At 57.6% G+C, this 20393-nt stretch overlaps 1 protein-coding gene across 1 annotated transcript; it reads left to right on the plus strand.

Annotated features, from left to right (window-relative positions):
• Positions 1-13563: 13563 nt before the first annotated feature.
• DUSP2 (dual specificity phosphatase 2) lies at positions 13564-16360 on the plus strand. Its single transcript, XM_027967106.2, has 4 exons — positions 13564-14069; positions 14183-14301; positions 15111-15330; positions 15461-16360. Exons 1-4 carry the CDS (start codon positions 13682-13684, stop codon positions 15673-15675), a joined length of 942 nt encoding a protein of 313 aa, XP_027822907.1. The 5' UTR covers positions 13564-13681; the 3' UTR covers positions 15676-16360.
• Positions 16361-20393: the final 4033 nt, after the last annotated feature.

A 20393-nucleotide genomic window follows, 5' to 3' on the forward strand; every position in this document is an offset into this window, starting at 1 on the left:
TCTCTGAGTCGGGAAGATCCCGTGGAGAAGGAAACGGCAACCACTCAGTATTCTTTCCTGGAGTAGCCCATGGACCGAGGAGCCTGGTGGGCTACGGTTCACGGGGTCCAGTGTGGGGGAGCAGGCCTGGCCCCGAGCCCTGGCTGGCCCCGCCCCAGGCCTTCGGGGCGGCTGGCCCCAGCCTTGCTCTGTGCCCCGTAGACCCGCGTGGCCCCTGCTCTGGGCGCTCCAGGGCCCACCTTCGTGGCTGCTTCTCCAGCCCCTGGAGCTCTGGAGGATGGGGTGGTGGGAGGCGGGATTTCACTGAAGATGGGCCTGGCGGCCCCGAGACCTGCCCCTTGCCCCGCAGGACCCTAGCTTGGTCCGGTGTGGGGGGCCCTGTGGGAGGCCCACGGGGCTCTGGGGTTGACCCGGGGGCAGGGGGCGTGGCCTGAACAAAGCCGTCCCCTCTGCCAGCCCCTGGCTGTGCACTTGGCCTTGTAGGACTTACTTCCCCTCTCTGGGCCCCTGTTTCCTCATGTGGTGAAAATCCCTGGGCTGAGGCCTGGACGAGGGAAGGCAGGGAGAGGCAGGCGTGACTGTGCACTTGGTGAGTTCCCGCCAACTCAGCCGGGCGGGAGTCTCTCCCTTCCCAGTGATCGCTACTGGGCAGCCCCTCTGTGAGGGTGGGCTGGTGAGTCAGGTCACCAGCCTTGACCCTGGTCCTGTTCCTGGCAGGGGCTGAGCGAGCAGGTGGGCTGGCAGCAGTTGAGTGGGTGGAGACTCCACTGGGCAGCACCTGGGGGGCTCTGTGGGGCTTGGTGCTCCCAAGAGGGAGTCAGTGCTCCACTCGGGTTCGTGGGGAGGCTGCCTGGAGGCAGAGGTGAGGCGAGCTCCTCTCTGAGCCAAAGTGGAGGGGGCTCCCCTGGAAGAGGGAATCTGGCCCCCTGTTTGTAACCACACGTAAGGGGAGGGGCTGCTGACTTCAACCAAGATCAGAAACTGCCAGGGGCCACGGAGGCAGGCAGCCCAGCAGGCCTGCCGCGCATCCCTGGGGAGCCTCTCCTGCAGGTGGTGTGTGTGGGGGGGTGGGTCCGGGCCCAGACAGGCAGGACCAGTGCGCAGATCACAGGGACCTCACGGGGAAAGAAAGGGCTGTCCTTCCAGCTTGACCTTGAGCAGGCTAGGGAAAATCTCTGAGCCTCAGTTTTTTTCATCTGCAAACAGGAAGAATGAGTAATTCCTGTCTCTTAGAGTGATGCAAAGCCAATGGAGATGTGACGGGGTATATCTAGCCCACGGGGGGTCCCAGAAAGTGTGAGTCTGGAAATTCTGCCGAGTGTTTTTTCATTTGTTATTTTGCTTTGGCCGTACCATGTAGCATGCAGGATCTTAGTTCCCCGGCCAGGAATCTAACCCAGGCTTCCTGCTGTGGAAGCGTGAATCCTAACACAGGGAATTTTCTGCTTTCAGCCAGAATGAGGCAACACCTAGATCCCTTGGGCCCTGACACAGAGCCAAGGAAGCCCTTAGGGTCTCAAGTGGGGCCACAGGAGGAAGGCCCTGGCCTTACCCAGCGCTGGTCAAGCTTCCTGGGGAGTGTGGGATAGCTTCTGGGTGGTTCCTGCCTGGGCCCATCAGCAAAGTGGCCATTCTGGTCTGGAGTCCGAGGCCTGGGCAGAGGCGCCCGATGAGTGAAGAAGGTGCTGTGTGTGTTCAGCCGCTTCAGTCGTGTCTGACTCTTTGCGACCCCCTGGACTGTAGCCCTCCAGGCTCCTCTGTCCATGGGATTTCCCAGGCAAGAGTACTGGGGTGGGTTGCCCGTGCCCTCTCCTCCAGGGGATGTTCCCGACCCTAGGATGGAGTCCAGTCTGCTGTGTCTCGTGGCGTCGCCCTTGGTCCTGCCGTGGTTCCTCCCATGGGGCCCAGGCAAAGGCAGCGCACCCTGCCCCGCCCTCCCGTATCCCCAGCGCCCCTCCCTTGCCCTCAGCAACCAGACCAGCCATGATGAGGCTCCAGCTCCCTGGGGCCCTAGCCTAGTGACTGTTGTCTTTGGAGCTGCAGCCTGAGGCCCGTGGCCTTGTTCTGGCCTCCTGCCTGCCCCGCCCCACCCCCAAACCCCCCCCCCCCCCCCCGCCACTGCCGGGTGACCTTGCAGCTTCAGCCAGCCCTGGTCGTGCCTGGCCCTTGTCTTCTCGGGGAGACTGGGCCAGGATCACTACTGCTGCCACCTGGCCCAGCCTCCAGGGGCCTTTCCTGTCTCAGACTAGACTGGCATCACTGATTCGATGGACATGAGTTTGAGCAAACTCCGGGAGACAATGAAGGGCAGAGAAGCCTGGCGTGCTGCAGTCCATGGGGTCGCACAGAGTGAGACCCGGCTGAGTGACTGAGCAGCAGCAGGACTGGGGGCCTGCCCCTGTGGTGGGGGCAGCTGAGGCCAACACTGCTTGCCCTGGCCTGGCTGTGTGCGAGTCAGGCTGGCAACAGCTGCAGTCCAGAAAGGAGCAGGGGCGGCAGGGAGACCCTTTCCTGGTTGGGATGCTCGAGAAGGGCCTGGTGAGGATGTGGCCTGGCCCTTAGGACGGTTCTGACCCAGCCGCCCTCTCCCCGGAGTAGGGGTTCCTAACTTGGGGCAGTGGGTGGGCTCCAAGGGATTGCGTCGGTAGGAATGACAGCAGAGCCCAGCTCCCAGTGAGGCGTCCGTGGGCACCTAGCGTGGTGCCTGACAGCCAGGAGGACCCTTACCTCCATATTTGCAAAATCGTCTTGTTGGGCCACCTTGTTTACCCTCAAAGTGTGTGTGTGTGCTCAGCTGTCGGTCATGTCCGACTCTTGGCGACCCCATGGATTGTAGCCTGCCAGGCTCCTCTGTCCCCGGAATTTTTCAGGTAAGAATGGGTTGTCATTTCCTACTCCTGGGGATCTTCCCAGCTCAGGGCTCCAGCCTGTGTCTCCTGAATTGGCAGGTGGGTTCTTTACCACTGAGCCACCTGGGAGGCCCAACCTCAAGGTGACATCCCTCTAAAGAACAGTGCTGATGATGGGGCCACCTTGCACCTTGTGCGTGCGTGTATGTATGTGGCATGGATGTGTGTGTGGCGTGTGTATATGTGTATATGTATGTAGGTGGCATGTGTGTATGTATGTGTATGTGTGGCTCCAGAGGGCAGAGGTCAGACCCTGAGGAATGGCTCCTCTCCAACACATCACCAGTTGGAGAGCCAGTGTTTTCCTGTGGCAGCGCAGACAGGGTGGGGTGGAGATGCGGGGAGAGGACTGTCAGATCTGAGCTGCCCAAGTGAGAACTGACCCTGGGGACTGGTGTCCAGACTGGACAGTGTTCTGTTACACAGCGTTATACAGAGTGGGGTGCAGGTTGTGCAGAGGTGAGGCTGGGGATGCAGTCGGGTGAGACAGTGCGAGGGGCCCTGGAGCCAGGGCAGGGCTGCAGGTCTGTGGACTGGCCCCAGGGGCCACTGGAGCGGGGTGGCTCATGGAGGGTTTTCTGGGGGCTGTCCTGGGGCTGGGGAGGCCACATCCCTGGGGCATGTGTAGTGTCCATGGTGATGGGCAGGGGCTTGGCTTTGAACATGTGTGATGGTGTGTGACACCATATGTGTGAGGAGAGGGTGTGAGTGTGTGTCTCTGTGCATGGGTGTGCACCTGTGGATGTCCAGGGCAACTCTCTGAGTCTCGATGGCTTCAGCTTTTTCAGGAGCTGCCGTCTTCAGGGCCAGCATAATCTGATCTCGGAACTTAAATCTCCCTATCCGATCCCAGCCCTTCCTCTCTGGCTTCCGTGTCCAGCCATCTGTGCTGCTCTGAACCCAGCCTCCACCCTAGGCTACTCCCCGGCCCCCAGCTCCTGTCCGGCTGGGGTGCTGCCAGCAGCTTCGCTTCTCTGTCTCTAGCTCTCAGAATGTCCCTCTTCCAGTTGTTACACCGAGTCCTGGGGTGGGGAGGGACAGGGGGCGTGCACACAGCAGCCGGCCTCCCTCGCTGGCTCCTGAGTCGCATCCGAGGAGCAGGTGTCCAGGCAGGGTGGGGCCAGGAGGAAGGGACAGAAAGCTTCAGCCTCCTCCTCCTCATTCTCTTAGTCAGCCGTCACCTCCTGCTCAGCCTAAACCCGAGAAGCCTCCTCCTCTGCTCCGTCCCCAGTTCCTGTCCATTCTCCCCACGCCTGACCCTGCATCCCGCCTCCACTTTCCCTACCACCCTGGGTCCAGGGTCCATTCCCTGGCCTCCCTGTAGCTCCAAGCCATTCTCTACCCACAGCTGGAGGGACTTTGTTCTGGTGCCAATCAGATAGGTTAGTCCCCTTAATCAAGACCTTCCAAGAATTCTAACTGTCCTTTTAATCAAATCAGATCCACCCAGGCTGACCAGACCCAAAATGCTGCTGCGCTTTGTCTTTCCTGCCATCTGCCCACCACCGGGGAAAGTATGAAAGCGTTGGTCGTTCAGTTGTGTCCGACTCTCTGCAACACCATGGACTGTAGCCTGCCAGGCTCCTCTGTTCGTTTCCCAGGCAAGAATACTGGAATGGGTTGTCATTTCCTTCTCCAAGGGATCTTCCCAGAGGTTAAACTCAGGTCTCCATCATTGCAGGCAGATTCTCCACCACCAAGGAAGACCTGCCACTCTTTTCTTTTTCTTTAACTTTGCATCCATACGAGATGATGGATAGTACCAACCTTATTGTGGTCATCATTTCATGATATACGTAAGTCAAGTCATAATGCTGTACATCGAAAACAACAGCAACTCTGGAGGCTGCTAGCTTGTTCCACCCTAGGACTGCTGTTCCTTCCCTCTCTCCCTACTCCCACTCGCTGACTTGGACTGATCTTCCTTGCCCCCTGCTCTGGCCAGCCCCTTCTCATCGCTGAAGTTATAGCTGCGAGGGCGCTCTTCCCAGAGGCCTGCCCCAGCTCTCTCTCGTTCCCCTCTGGGGTGTCATCCACAGAGCCTATCCTCGTATGACACCATCTCATTTTTTTCTTCCAGTGTTACAGTAACGTAACTGACACGCAGCCCTGTATACATTTACCGTACTCAGCATCCTGATTTAACTTACATTCTTCATGAAACGATGATCACAACAAGTTTAGTGACCACCCATCATCTCATGTAGATACAAAGTTAAAGAAATAGAAAAAAGTGTTTTTCTCTGTGCTAAGAGCTTGGGATGTACTCTCTTAGCAACTTTGCACATATAACATGCAGCAGTGTTAGTTATATCTATCATGTTGGACCTTGTAACCTTAGTACTTATTTATCTGTCTTATAACTGCAAGTTTGTACTTACAAAAAAAGTTTTTTTTTTTTAAAGCCACACAGCATGCGGGATCTCAGTTCCTTACCAGGAATCGAACCGCGTTCTCTGCAGTGAAAGCACAGAGTTTTAACCACTGGGCCGCCGGGGAAGTCCCAGGAAAGTTGTGCTTGTTGACTGCCTTCATCCAATCCCCTTCCAACTCCCCACGTTTGGTTAACCCCAAATCTGCTCTCCTCTCTGAGTCTGTTTATGTGTTTGTTTTGGAAATATAACTGACCTCCAGCACTGTGTTGGTTCCTGTTACACAACGTGGCGCTTCCTTATTTCCAGGCGTTTCAAAATGATCACCGCAGACAGTGTGGCTGCGCCATGTCACCCGACACGGGCGTTACATAAATACTGACCGTGTTCCCCACACTGCGCGTCTCACCCCCATGACTCAGCTATTCTGCAATGGAAAATGTGTGTCTCTTCGTCTCCCTCACCTGTATTTCTCTTCCCCATCCCCATCCCTGTTATCTCATTTTAAACTCATCCAGCTTTTGTTTCCCCGCTGGAAGGTCGGCCCTATGAAGGCAGGAAACTTGTCTGTCCTGTTTGTGGTCTGGCCCCAGCATCCAGAATGCAGCCTGGCTCTAGGTCCCCAGTGAGTGTTTGGATGCTAGCACCTGAGGAAAGCCGGGGGCCTGCTGTGAGCCCAGGGCCTCCCAGCTGTGCTGGCAGACCTCGCATTTTTTTTTAAGTGAAGAATGTCTCTTATTTATTTATTTCTTTATTGAAGTTTAGTTTTTTTTTGGGGGGGGGGCATGCTTTTTGGTATGTGGGATATTAGCTCCCCAACCCGGGATCGAACCCATGCCCCTCCAGTGGAAGTGTGGAGTCTTAACCCTGGACCACCAGGGAAATGCCTGAAGTAGAAGGTTGCTTTAATTACTGCTACACGGCCAAGGGGCTCCGTCATGCATATATGTGTATGTTCTTGTTTATATTATTTTCCAGGACGGTTTGTCAGGGGATGTTGAATCTGTGCTGTGCGCTAGGACCGTGTTGTTTATCCATCCTGCGTATGCCAGGCTGCACCCGATTGTCCCCAGCTCCAATGCAGTCCTCTCTCGACCCCGCTTCCTTCTCGTGTGACGGAGCTCACCCCTGAACCCAGGACATCTAGCTCCCCTCACGGGTTGCAGGGGGTTGGCCACTCCCACGCTGGCGTCTTTACGTCTAGACCCATCATCCTCTGCTCTGGGGACCTCAGGTCACCTCTTCTGCCCTGGAGCAGGGCAAGGGGGCGGGCGAGGGCTGCCGCAGGGCTCCATGCCGATGCTGACCTTTGTCCAGTGACAAGGGCTTTCACCTTCCTCTGCAGTCAGCTTCCTGTTTGAGGACTGGCTGGGGGTCACAGGGACAAGTCACCGCATCTCTGGAGATGCATCATGGGGCTCCCAGCGTGAGCTGTGCCCTGTGCTTCCCCGGCCTGTGCATCATGCGTCCCCAAGGAGCTGAGCTGAGGAGACAGCGCCTATGGTCCTAAAAACAACAAGGTCTCTCGAGGAAGCAGCCTGGGTGGCCTGAGCCCCGCACAGAGCTAGGAGGGCTTTGATTGAGGGTGGGAGGCAGATGGGAAGAGTCTGAGCAGGTTGGGAGGACACAGAACCCAGAGGAAAGAGGGACACATCCCCGCGAGTTCAGCCCCCGGCGCCACCACCTACTAACTGTGACAGTCTGGGTCAGCCAGTTACCTCTTGCTACCTTGGTGTCCCCACTTGTTGTGGGGGTGTCAGTCATTCCCCTCCCTTGGGGTATTTGCAGTTTAAGCGTAATAACTCTTGTCAAGGTCTCAGTACAAGGCCAGGCACAGGGCAAGCCTGTGTTTGTTGTGTGGTTGTCATGATTTAGGGAGATGAGAGCTGGCAGGAGGTGTCCCCTTGTGGGAGGGTGGAGGCAGACACAAGTGGGTCAGAGGCAGGGGGCAGACAACAGACCCTGGAGGCAGCACGGTCTAGTGGTTGAAGCCCAGGTTCTGATCCCAGAGCTCCTGTTGACAGTTTGTGTGGCCTACGTTCAAGCCACATAACCCCTTTAGGCCTCAGTTTTCCTGTCTGCAAAGTGAGGGAAATGATGCTGCCCCCAAGCCCTAAGCTTGAAAAGTGAAAGTATTAGTTGCTCAGTTGTGTCTGATTCTTTGAGACCCCATGGACTGTAGCCCACCAGGCTGCTCTGTCCATGCAATTCTCCAGGCAAGAAGACTGGAGTGGATTACCATTTCCTTCTCCAGGGGACCTTCCCGACCCAGGGATCGAACCTGGGTCTCCCTCATTGCAGACAGATTCTTTACCATCTGCGCCACCAGCGAAGCGCAAGCTTTAAGCATAGACGCAGCAATGCTTAGAAGATGCCGAGCACGGTGCTGGGTGTCGCTGCTGTTTAAAGTGGGTGCAGCGAGGTTGCAAGCAGCCCAGCTGTGCCGGCGCCAAGGCTCCCCGATGGGCGCCCTTGCTGCCACTGTTCAGCCACTGTTCCTGGTATTGCTGGTCTTCAAGGGAGAGGCCCAGCCTGGTGTTCGGTGGCAGTTGAGGTGTCGGGGGGAAAGGAAAAAGGAGTAGTCTCTGGGTCCTCTGGGCCTCGAAGGCCCTTTGCCACCCCTCAGCCCGCATCCACCCCTGGCTTCGGGGCAGCCCCGGGAGCTCTCTTGCCACAGGCTCTGTGACCGCAGTGTGGCCACATTTCTGAGAATCCCTCACCACTTGCCCAATAGTTGCTACTAGTGACAGAGCTCTTCCCTAGCAACCTCCCATCTCCCCTTGGCGACCTGGGCCCAAGCCAGGAGCATCTCTGGCCAATAGGTGGGAACGGGACCCATTTAATCACTGGTGGCCATGGGTTGGGGGCCAAGAGTGTGTTGGGAGTGGGTGAGTGCCAGGGGAAGAGACAGGGGAAGAGTCTCCTCTGACTCCAAGCCCAGGCACATCCCGGGGTGCAGCTAAACCCAGGTCCCCTTGATGAACACGCCCATGGAGCAAGAAGGGACCCTAAGCGGTGGGGCCAGCTCTGACCTTGGCAGTGGGTTTGGCTTTTCCAGATTCTCTTCTTCAGGGCCTGGCCACCTCTTCCCTTCGTGCCTCAGGCTCCTCTCTGGATGGGAGACCCTGGCCGGGGGAGAAGCAGCCCCCACAGAAGTGCACCATGCCAGAGCTGGAAGCGGCCACACAGATGCCTTCCTTGGCAAAGACCCTGGCATCTCCTCCCTGCATCACACTTTCTAACATCCTTGGGTACCATCTGTGTGCTTCCCAGGTGGTGCTAGTGGTAAAGAAGCTGCCAATGCAGGAGACATAAGAGATGCAATTTTGATTCCTGGATTGGGAAGATCCCAGGGAGGAGGGCATGGCAACCCACTCTAGTATTCTTGCCTGGAGAATTCTATGGACAGAGGAGCCTGGCGGGCTACAGTTCATGGGGTCAGAAATGAGTTGGACATAGCTGAAGCAACTTAGCACGCATGGGTACCATCTGTACCATTCAACTCCATTTTTACAAACCTAAAATTTATTTTTAAAGGAAACCATATCTTTACTCTATCATCATTATTCATGGTGTATAACCATGAATACAACGTAGCCACGAAAATTAATGTTATTCAAACAATGAGGTCAGCTCCCTGAAGGCAGTGGTTTGTGACTTATTGCTATATCCCTAGCACCCAAAACAGTACCTGACATGTAACAGGTACCCAACATATGTTTTCTGAGTGAGGGACTGGTAAATGAATAAAAATGGAAAAGAATGCGCGACCTGGACGTGGATGCTCAGAGAAGCTCTGGAGCCTTTGTTAAAATGAGAAAAGCAAATATTTGAGAGGCACAAAAGGCGCACCAGCCCCAGATGGCAACTTTCTTCTTTTCTGAAAAGTTTTATTTTACTGAAGTACAGTGACTTCCCAGGCGACTCAGTGGTAAAGAATCCACTTGCTAATACAGGAGACTCGGGTTTAATCCCTGGGTTGGGAAGATCCCCTGGAGAAGGAAATGGCAATCTGCTCCAGCACTCTTGCCTGGAGAATCCCATGGAGGGAGGAGCCTGGTGGACTACAGTCCTTGGGGCTGCAAAGAGTCAGACACGACTGAATAGACTTAGCACTTAGCACGGGTCTTAGTTTCAGCATGCAGGCTCTTTGAGAGGCATGTGGGACCTGGTTCCCTGACCAGGGACTGAACATGGTCCCCTGCACTGGGAGTGCGGCATCTTATCCTCTGGACCAGCAGGGATAACCCTCCATCACAGGTTATTACCAGATATCGAACATAGTTCCCTGTGCTGTACAGTTGGTGCTTCTGAACTGTGGTGCTGGAGAAGACTTGAGAGTCCCTTGGACTGCAAGGAAATCCAACCAGTCCATCCTAAAGGAGACCAGTCCTGAATATTCATTGAAAGGACTGACGCTGAAGCTGAAACTCCAGTACTTTGGCCACCTGATGTGAAAAACTGACCCATTGGAAAAGACCCTGATGCTGGGAAAGATTGAAGGCAGGAAGAGAAGAGGCCGACAGAGGATGAGATGGTTGGATGCATCACCGACTCAATGGACATGAGTTTGAGCAAGCTCAGGGAGTTGGTGATGGTCAGGGAGGCCTGGCGTGCTGCAGTCCATGGGGTCGCAGAGTCAGACACGACTGAGCAACTGAACGGACTGTGCTGTATAGGAGGACCTTGCGGTTTATCTATCCTATATATACCAGTTTGCATCTGCTAGCCCCAAACTCCCGATCGATCCCTCCTCCCTCCCCGTCCCCCTTGGCAACCACAAGCCTGTTCTCTAGGAGACTTTCTTCTTGATGCATCCATAGCGCCCACTGCCAGGACACATGCAAGGGGCCAGACGCCAGCCCCCTCAGCCACCTGCCGGCCACTTCTGAGTCGGCCTTGCTGAGGGCTGGCTGCCCGCGGGCACTCTTTCCTCACCGGCCCCTCCTTGCCCTCCCCACTGCGCTAGACAGGGCTATCTTCACAGAGCGGGAGGCCACGGTCCTCGCCAGGCAGGAGCCTGTGGGGGTGGCCCCACGCCGCTCAGGCAGGGGCCTGGCACCGGAAGCCTGACGTCACCGTGACTCACAGGCTCGCTCTGGCGTGCTGGGGGTGGCTGTCACTTGTCACTCTCACCTTCTTACCTGCCCTGGCCTAAGGGGTGTAGTCACACCGTTCATTTCTTCCTCTCTCCCCAGGCGCACCTACTGGGGGTGTGGGTTTGGCAGGACGAAGGAAAACACACCAGCGCAAAACGCACAACACAATGCAGACACGGGGCTTTGTGCGCCTGTGGAAGGGAACCTCTCTGCATAGGAGGGGCGGGGGCGGGGGGGCTAGGTCCATGTGCTGGCCTGGGCAGGGGAAGACGGGGAACCCCAAAGGCAGGAGGCTAGTGACACATAAAGAGCCGTCAGAATAGACGGTTACAGACAAGAATGACACAGGATCATCACTTGTTCCAGTTGGGGATTTTAGTCCAAGAGAAGCTGAGTCTCAGACCTCCTTGATAGTGTCTGCTCTGTAACAGCCAGGCCAGGAAAACAGCCCCCCCAAAACCTCTGGGTATGGCACCTCCCGTACCCCCCATCCCTGGCCCCTGCTGTCCCCTTACCACCTAGTGGAGAGGGCCGGGGCCTTCCCTCCAGGACCTGTGGTCTGTGGGGGGCCAGTGTGGCCGAGACCCCTCTTCACACTGTTCTCCACCCACGCGTCCGGAGCCCCGCCTCCTCTCTGCCAGGCATGGTGGTCCTTGAGGGGGTGGCAGATGGGGGAGAGCCATCCGGGGGCCATGACTCACCCAGGGTGGGGGGATCTTGAGTCAGAGCAGAAGTGGGGGTGGGACGTGGGTTCCGTCCTCTTTCTGATCTCTTCCCGCCCTGAGCTCAGGCTGCCACCCCTATTGGGGTGGGGGTTTCCCTAGTTTGGGACTAGAAGAAAGGGGCCGAGGCGAGCCCTTCCTTTGTGGCTAAGTCAGGCCTACTTGAATCTGTGTTCCAGAGCTGAAAAGGGGACAGCCCCAAAGACAGGCATTGGGGATGGGAACATGTGTGTAGTCACCTCGGGCAGAAGTCACTGGTTCTGACCAGAGGGCTGGGCAGGGCCCCGCAAAGCTTCACTAACAGGCTTCCACTCCCGAGCCCACGTGGGGCCTCCCGGCATGGCTGGCGCCCTGGCGGGGAGGATGCTCAGCCCGGCACAGGAGTCCTAGAGCCCCTGTGTGGCTGGCCTGAATCTCACTTCTGAGCCAGAAGCCCAGCTGGCCAGTCCCGTCAGCTTCTTCCCCTGGAGCTGGAAGTCCGTGGCTCCCAGCAGAGCAGGTGACGCCAGCCCACAGGTCAGCAAGATGGGGCCTGACTACCCTTCTATGTGCTCTGTAATTTGCCCCCAGAGTCAGCCATTAAGTCATTCACCGGGCTGATGCCAAGGATAAGCGCCCATATCAGCTGCTGGGATCTGTGGCCCAGACTCCTTGGCTCTGTTGTGGGCTTTGCCACCTCAGCCTCTGGACTGGCCTGGGAGGGAGGGACGGAGCACTGAGGGTGTCTGGGCCGTGGCACAGCCTCGGAGCCTTTGGACCGGTGTGGGTGAGCAGTTGGTCTATTATAAGCTCCCATTTTACAGGTGGGAACACTGAGGCCTGAGAAGGTGACCTGCCCCAGGAATCTTTGGAGTCCTTGAGGCTCCTCTCCGCTGCATCCCCCTGCCTCGCAGCACACAAGCTACCAGTTCTGTCTCCAGCTTCGCAGAACACATGTGATGAACGCACAGGCACGTCAACATACCACTGGGAAGGGTTGAGTTAACCAGCCAAGTGGAGGGCTTGGGGGAACACAATGGGGCCAGGCAGCAGTCCTCCGAGACAGTTTAGACCTAGGGGTCTCCAGCAGGATTGGAAGGCTCTTACACAGGCCCTGAGTGGGAGCCTGGTGAGTGGGTTCAGAAATCCCATGCAGCTGGGTTGGGGGTGGGGGTAGCTCCCACTCCAGAGCACTGTCCCCACACACTTAAATGTCTCTTCTTCTGCGGAGTTCAGCTGCCAACATTGCTGGCCCCAGTCCAGGGGCCCAGACCCCCACGCACACCTGAGGCTCACCACATCCGCCCAAGGGCTGGCAGATGAGGTGGGGGTGGGCAGGATGTGGACTAAAGGGCTCCCCAGTCTTACTGCTCCCGGCCCTGCTCAAGCCCAGTGCTGGGTCCCTGCTGCTGGCCTCTGGAGGGCTCTGAGGGGGAGTGATGGGGCGGGGGAAGCAGATTCAGGTAGCTCTTCTCCCTCTTCCCCTTGGAGAGGCTCCTGAAATTCCCACAAGGCCCAGGGACAGCCCAGCAGCGTCAGCTGAGTTCCCCTTCAGGGCCTGCCTGCGACTTGGGGAAGTGCTTCACCCTGGGCCCTGGGGTTTCCCTGAGTTCCACGGGAGAAAACCTCACTCCACTAATAACTGGAAGGTCATCACAAGCCCCCTGCCTGCCCCATGCCAGAGCTCAGGGGTCCTCCTCAGGCCAGTGCACTGGGGCTTGGGCTCAGAGGGCGACCTTCTGGCCTCGCTTGGCCTCTGAGCAGCAGCAGTGCTGGTCTCAGCCATGAAATGGGTGGGGGTATGGGGGTGGGGGTATAAAGGTCCTCCTGCAAAGGGTCTCTATGAAGAGGAGACAAGGTACAACTAAGCATGGCTCCCCAGCCACCAGTGTGGAAAGCATCCTCGGTCACAGCGTGCTTAGTGCCTCAGCAGTGACCCCATGGACTGCGGCCCGCCAGGCTCCTCTGTCCATACCATTTTCCAGGCAAGAATACTAGAGTGGGTTGCCATTCCCTTCTCCAGGGGATCTTCCTGACCCAGGGACTGAACCCGTGTCTCTTGTGTCTCCTGCATTGCTTCTGTACTCGCTGAGCCATCACAGAAGTCAGTTTTTGAAGTCAGTAACAGATTCCTAGGAGTGGGGAGGCTCCGGGAAGGAAAGGGAACAGGGAGATGGGAGAGGAAGCCAGTCAAGGGGCATCAAGGCCCTGAGTGAGGTCCAGGGGTGGGAGCTCTCAGAAAGAGCCCTGGGGCGCCAAGGTGGGAGGGGGTATTTGGGCAAACGCCTTCCCTGCAGAGCTGGTCCCCAGCTTCCTCTACCAGCGCATCCCTCCCCCGAGCCTGCCCCAGTCCCGGGCCCGCCCCGCCTGCGCACCCCGTGAGACCGCGGGGGCGGCACCGGCGCCTTCCTGCTTTGCCCTTGTTTGGCGACCCGGGAGGCCGGCCCACGGCTATTTAAACCGCGGCGCTGGAGAGGGTGCCAGGAACAGACGGCTGGGGCAGTGCGGCCGCCGCGAGAGGCCGGGGAGCGCGCGCAGGAAGAGGGGGAAGGAGAGGAAGAGGAGCGGGAAGAGGGGAAAGGAGGCTTCCAAGGGCCGACATGGGGCTGGAGGCGGCGCGAGAGCTGGACTGCGCGGCGCTGGGCGCGCTGCTGCGGGAGCCTCGGGAGGCTGAGCGCACGCTGGTGCTCGACTGCCGCCCCTTCCTGGCCTTCTGCCGCCGCCACGTGCGCGCCGCGCGCCCTGTGCCCTGGAACGCGCTGCTGCGCCGCCGCTCGCGCGGCCCGCCCGCCGCCGCCCTCGCCTGCCTGCTGCCAGACCGCGCGCTGCGGGCGCGCCTGGCCCGCGGGGAGCTGGCGCGGGCCGTGGTGCTGGACGAGGGCAGCGCCTCGGTGGCGGACCTCCCGCCTGACGGCCCGGCCCGCGCGCTTCTCGCCGCGCTCCTGCACGAGACCCGCGCGGGACCCACCGCCGTGTGCTTCCTGCCAGGTGGGCGCGGGCCTGGCGCCCACATCCCCCGCTCGCGTCCCCTGCCCGCGGACGTCAGGCGTCCGGCCCCGGGCAGGCCTTCCCGGCTCACCGTGTCTTGGTCCTCCCTGCAGGAGGCTTCGATCGCTTTCAAGCCTGCTGCCCCGATCTGTGCTCTGAGTCCCCGGTCCCCGCGATGGCGCCTGACAACGACAACGGCCGCTCCGACTCCAGGGCTCCCTCTTACGACCAGGTGAGTTGAGACAAGGGCCGGTTGTCAGTGTCCCGCCCACCCCGCGGTGCAGGGCAGGCTGCCGTTTGTGGACGCAGGAGTGTGTCCATGTCCACAGTCACCCAGTCACCAGTCCACACACAGTCACCTAGTCACCAGTCCACACACAGTCATCCAGTCACCAGTCCACACCCAGTCACCCAGTCACCAGTCCACACCCAGTCACCAGTGTGTGTGTGTCTTTGGCCTCAAATGTCCATGTCCACAGTCCCGTGGGGTGTGTGTGTGTGTGTGTGTCTTTGCTCTCAAATGTCCACAGTCCTGTAGGGTGTGTGTGTGTGTGTTTGTGTGTGTGTGTATGTATGTATGTATGTGTATGTCTTTGGCCTCAAATGTCGACATCCACAGTCCCGTAGGGTGTGTGTGTGTGTGTGTTTGTGTGTATGTATGTGTGTGTGTGTGTGTGTCTTTGGCCTCAAATGTCCATGTCCACAGTCCGTCGCGTAGGGGCTGTGTGTGTGTGTGTGTGTGTGTGTGTGTGTCTCCGCTCTCAAATGGTACCACAACTTTGGTGTGCCTGGGTGGGGGTTGCCGGTGTGCACCGCTGTGAGTCTGTGTATGTCCTGTGAGCAGTGTAATTGGGGGGTTTGGGGGGAAGAGTGTATCTGTGGGTGTGTGTCTCTGTGTTCGGAGTCTGACCCCTGACCAGTGATCCCTAGCTAAGAGCTCCTGTGGCCCAGGCCAGTCTGCCCTATCTCTGTCCACCCAGAAGGCTTGAAGCCCCGTGGGCCAGGGCTGAGACCTCACCATCGTCCCTCTTTCCTCCCCAGGGCGGCCCCGTGGAGATCTTGCCCTACCTATACCTGGGCAGCTGCAGCCACTCGTCAGACCTGCAGGGGCTGCGGGCTTGCGGCATCACCGCCGTGCTCAACGTCTCGGCCAGCTGCCCCAACCACTTTGAGGGCCTCCTGCGCTACAAGAGCATCCCCGTGGAGGACAATCAGATGGTGGAGATCAGCGCCTGGTTCCCGGAGGCCATTGGCTTCATTGGTAAGAGGCGGGCCACAGCCCCAGGGCTGTGGGGGCTCCAGGGGAGGAGGCCGGGCACCTGCCTCCTTCTCTGCCCACCTCCCCGTCATCGTCTGACCTCGCTTCTCCCCTCTCCCCATTTCCCTTGCAGACTCAGTGAAGAACAGTGGGGGTCGCGTGCTGGTGCACTGCCAGGCAGGCATCTCGCGCTCCGCCACCATCTGCCTGGCATACCTGATACAGAGTCGCCGTGTGCGGCTGGATGAGGCCTTTGACTTTGTGAAGCAACGCCGGGGAGTCATTTCCCCCAACTTCAGTTTCATGGGGCAGCTGCTGCAGTTTGAGACTCAGGTGCTCTGTCACTGAGGCCAGGCCCCACCATGCTGACTCCACTAGGGCGGAGGTGCGGAAAGCTGTCTGATTCCTGGGGACAACTGGGGCCCCAGTTCCCCACTGAGCCTCCCACCTCAGGGACAGCTGCCCCTTTGGAGTTTGAGAAGCCTCCAGGTGGGGGCACTGGAAACACGGGAATGCTGGACTTTCTCACCTGGTGCTCTTCTGCTAGAGGGTTGAGGGCCAGCCCTCATCCTCATCCTGGAAGGAGATTGGAGGGCGTGTCTGCCTCCCTCCTCCCTCGTCCTCTGGCAGAAACTAACTGGACTCTACACCCTCGACTCCCACTGGTCCCACCACCCCGTTGGAGCTCTTGGCAGCCTGAGGGCTTTAAGAAACAAGCTGTGACAACCAGGGCCCCTTTCTAGGGGGTGGTCCACCCCGGGGCCTGGAGCCTGAGCCCTGTGCCCGGGCTCAGGGAAGTGACGCCTGTGCTGTGTCTGAACTTCTTGCTTGCGTGTGTGCACAGGAGCGTTTCACGCCTGTGTTGACGCTGGAAAGTTATTTGTGATCAACTGACACTTAACACTCCCTCCTCCACTTCCTCCCAGCCCTGTGGGCAGCGGGGAGGGTGTGGGGGGTTTGGAAACTTAGCACTTTATATTTATACGGAACATTGAAGATGCGTCAATAAAATATTGTTTTGTTTAAGAAACGACTTAAGCGTCTGGTCTCAAGTCAACGCCTGGGGAAGTGTTAAAAGCTGTTTATTAGGCAGACCTCACCTTCCGTTGTGTGGCTGAGTCTGGGAAATGGAAGGAGGAAAGTGCAGGGGTGATCTCACCTCCCGGCCTGGTCCTCGCCCTGTTGGTGCTCGTTTCCAGGCAGAGCCGAAAGCGGGGATTTCTGGAAGGCTGGCTCCAGCCTTATTCCAGTTATCAGCGTTGATCTTGGGAGAAGACTGTGTACCATTGAGAGCTGCCCTGGTCAGACCCCACTTCCTTTTGGAAGCGTGTGTGTGTGTGTGTGTGTGTGTGTGTGTGTGCAGCCATGTGTGTGGTTCTCCCTGTGGACGCGGCTGTCTGTTGGTGGCCTGCGCGCCTCGCGGCGTGTGTCTGTGTGTGCCTGTCGTGGGCCCCCTGGGCCGTGTGCGACATGTGCCTGTACCGGGGCGGTGCTGCCCTCACTTCCTTCTTTTATTTTCGTTCATCAAATTGCATACTTCAAAAAATCATAACTTTATTTGACTGTGCTGGGTCCCAGCTGTGGCGCTCGGGACCACGGACCCCCACTGCGTTATGTGGGATCCCTAGTGCGGCATGCGTGTGTGCGTGCATGGTAAGTCGCCTCAGACCCCATGGACTGTAGCCCGCCAGGCTCCTCTGTCCTTGGGATTCTTCAGGCAAGAATGCTGGAGCGGGTGGCCATGCCCTCCTCCAGGGGATCTTCCCGACCCAGGGATGGAACCCACGTCTCTTGCGTCCCCTGCACTGGGAGGTGGTCCCTTTTACTACTAGGGCCACCTCAGGAGCTCCGGTTGTGACATGTGAGATCTTAAGTTGGAGCTTGTGAACTCACAGTTGTGGCATGATGGAACCTGGGCCCCCTGCATTGGGATCGCGGAGTCTTAGCCTCTGGGCCACCAGGGAAGTCCCTCAGCTCTTATTCCACATCCCTGGGCTGGGTCCCCCGGCCTCAGAATGCCTGTAGTGACCAGGGCTTGCTCCTGTCCCCGGAAAGCATGTGGCCTGATGTCAGGGGGGAGGACAGGTGGCCTGGGGTGGGCTTCGCTGCTCTCCACACCGGCCAACTAGCATGTCTTCACTGAGCGTGAGTTGTGTGCCCAGAGTGGACTGCGTGTCTGGGGAGACATGAGCCCTGGGCCCAGCCAGCAGCAGAGGATGCTGGAAAGGGGGTGCCGTGGTTTTCCAGAGAGCAGGGGTGCTGAGGCCCTGGGGGACAGCTCAGTGAGCAGCGGTCCTGTGTCAGCCTCCAAGCTGATCCTCCAAGGCCTCAGAGTGTCATCTGGCTAACTCTACTTTGCCCTTCCAAGCTCAGCACAGGGCCACCTCTGCAGTATGCTGGGTCTTACTGCGGGCGTTCTGACTGTCCAGCAGGATACACCCGAGGAGGGCAGTGTAGTTTGACAGTTAGGGGCCCGATATGGCTTACCTCTCTGTAGCTTAGTTTCCTGGTCTGTAAAATGGGGTTTTGTCATTGGCCCCTGCTGAGTAGGGTGGTACTGAGAATTAGTGAGTCAATTCAAGTAAAGGCTTAGCTCAGCACCTGTACACAGTAGGTGCTCAGGAAATGTTAGCTTCTGAAGACCCGGGAAGGAAGGTGTTCAGGTGTGTAGTTGTGCACCTCAGCCAGCCTGGATGCTCAGGAGGGCAGGGCCTGCGGTCTGCTCAGCCCTGTGCTCAGACCGAATGAACACTGCCCCCCAACCGCCCCCCCTGCCGCCCCCCCCAACCCACCGTGCCCCCCCACCCCGCGGGGTCCCCCCGGGGGCACTGTGCCCTCTGCTCTAGGGATGGGGGAGCTGCTCCCCAGTGAGGACTGAGCAGAGCTGGGGGTTGTTCTCAGGGACTTTGCAGGCCCTGAGCGGGTCTGTTTGGTTCTGTCTACACAACCCCCACTCCCAGCTCGGGGTGGATGGGGGGCATCTGGGGCAGCAGGAGAGGGGGCTGAGGCCCCTGCTTACCCTGCAGTCACCCAGCTCCATCCCACCCTCTCTCCACCTCACCCCCCACCCCCTTCCACCCTTCTCTCCCTGTTCTTAAGTCTGCCTTTCAAGCAAACTGCATTTCTTTCCCTTCTTTTCTTTTATTTGAAGGGACTTTGCAGATAAGGATCTTTTAAAAAGTATTTATTGTGTTTGGCTGTGCCGAGTCTTCATTGCTGTGCAGGCTTCTCTTCCGCTGCAGCAAGCGGGGGTCTCCCCAGTTGCGGTGTGTGGGCTTCTCGTTGTGGTGGCTTCTCTTGCTGAGGAGCACAGGCTCAAGGCTGAGCGGGCTCCAGTAGCTGCGGCAGGTGGGCTCGGCGGGCGTTGTGGCTCCCGGGCTCTCGACAGGTTTAGTTGTTCAGCAGCAGGTGGGATCTTCCCGGACCAGGGATCGAATGCGTGTCTCCTGCAGGTGGATTCTTTACCGCTGAGCCACCGGAGAAGCCTCTCCCTTCTTTCCTTTTCCTTCTTTTCTCCCTCCCTTCCTTCCTTTAATTTGTGAAAAAATGTTCAATCGTGGTAAAAATATGTAACAAAATGTACCATCTTTACTATTTTTAAGTGCACACTTTAATTATGTTAAGAGTGTTCATTCACATTATTATGAAACAGATGTCCAGAACTTTTTCGTCTTGCAAGACTGAAACGCTGTACCCATTAAACAATTCCCCGTTCCCTGCTCCTTCAGCTCCTGGCAACCACCGTCCTACCATCTGCCTCTGAGTCTGACTCCTCCAGAAACACCCTGTAAGGGGAACCATGCACCATTTGTCCTATTGTGAGCGGCTTATTTCACTTAGCACAATGCCCTCAAGGCAAGCTGCATTTTCTTAAACTACGAATCTGTTTCTTTTACGGTTATGGTTATTTTACCAAGCACTCATCCGAAGCAGTCCGCTCCATCCCTGCACTGTTAGCCACGGACAGAGGAGCCTGGTGGGCTGCAGTCCATAGGGTCGCACAGAGTCAGACATGACTGAAGCGATGTCCCATGGACGCACAATGGTAACACCCTGCCTGGGAAGTTGGGGTGCCTGTCTTCATCATGTTCTCCCCGTGACTTCTTTTTAAAGATTTTTTTGATGTGGACCATTTTTAAAGCCTTTCCTGAATTTGTTACAATACTGCTTCTGTTTTACGTTTTATTTCTTTGGACAGGAGGCATGTGAGATCTTAGTTCCTTGACCAGGGCTTGAACCCACAACCTCCGCATTGGAAGATGACGTCTTAACCACTGGACTGCCATAGAAGTCCCTCTGCCCATAATTCTGACTCCTATTTTCTGAGAAGCGCTGGATTCCAGGCAGGGCAGGATGCCGAGCTGCCTCGGCTCTGTCACTCCGTTTACTGGGCGTTGTGGGGAGGATGTCCCCAAACCCTTCACCTCCAGGATTTAAATCCAGGCTGTCCCTTGGTGAGCAAGCTCTGAGGATGAGGCTTCTGAGAGGCCAGGGGGGTATGGAGGAGGGGAATATGGGGAAGGAGCTTTAGTTCTTGAACCCACGAAATGGGGATAAACACTGATGTGCAAGGCTATTGCGAGGGTGACAGGCAGCGTCCTTGTGAGGGCCTAGCTATCCAGAAGTTCCATTTCTCCACAAACTAGGCTCCTCTGGGGGCTCTGTTGACCCCCGTGTTCAGTTTATGAGTTTCATTTCTCCCTGCTTGTGTGCTTGTTTACTATTCTGCACGTCTATGGGATTTCCCAGGCAAGAATACTGGAGAGGGTTGCTGTTGCCTTCTCCAGGGAATTCTTCCCAACTCAGGGATCAAACCCAGGTCTCTTGAATTGGCGGGCGGATTCTTTACAGTCTGAGCCACCATAATAAAAGCTTATAGAAACGTAGTGATTCTTCCTCCTTCCATAGTCAGACTGGGGGTGCCTCAGGGTCTCAGGTAGTGCTCCCCATGTCTGAGCACAGGGCAGGGGCAGGAAAGGGGTCGGCCCAGACTGGAGGGTGAAGCTCCGCCCTGTGCTGGCTGCCCTCACCTTTCTGCAGTGTTTCTCTGCCCCCTGGTGGTGGGA

The sequence above is a fragment of the Ovis aries genome, chromosome 3, assembly GCF_016772045.2.
Source record: "Ovis aries strain OAR_USU_Benz2616 breed Rambouillet chromosome 3, ARS-UI_Ramb_v3.0, whole genome shotgun sequence".
NCBI lineage: Eukaryota > Metazoa > Chordata > Mammalia > Artiodactyla > Bovidae > Ovis > Ovis aries.

Excerpts from the sequence above, each read along its gene's own strand:
- DUSP2 (XM_027967106.2), top strand. The coding sequence starts at position 13,682 with ATGGGGCTGGAGGCGGCGCGAGAGCTGGACTGCGCGGCGCTGGGCGCG. Across the intron at positions 14,070-14,182 it reads CGCCGTGTGCTTCCTGCCAG|GAGGCTTCGATCGCTTTCAA; the intron begins GTGGGCGCGGGC and ends TCCTCCCTGCAG. Across the intron at positions 14,302-15,110 it reads GGGCTCCCTCTTACGACCAG|GGCGGCCCCGTGGAGATCTT; the intron begins GTGAGTTGAGAC and ends TTTCCTCCCCAG.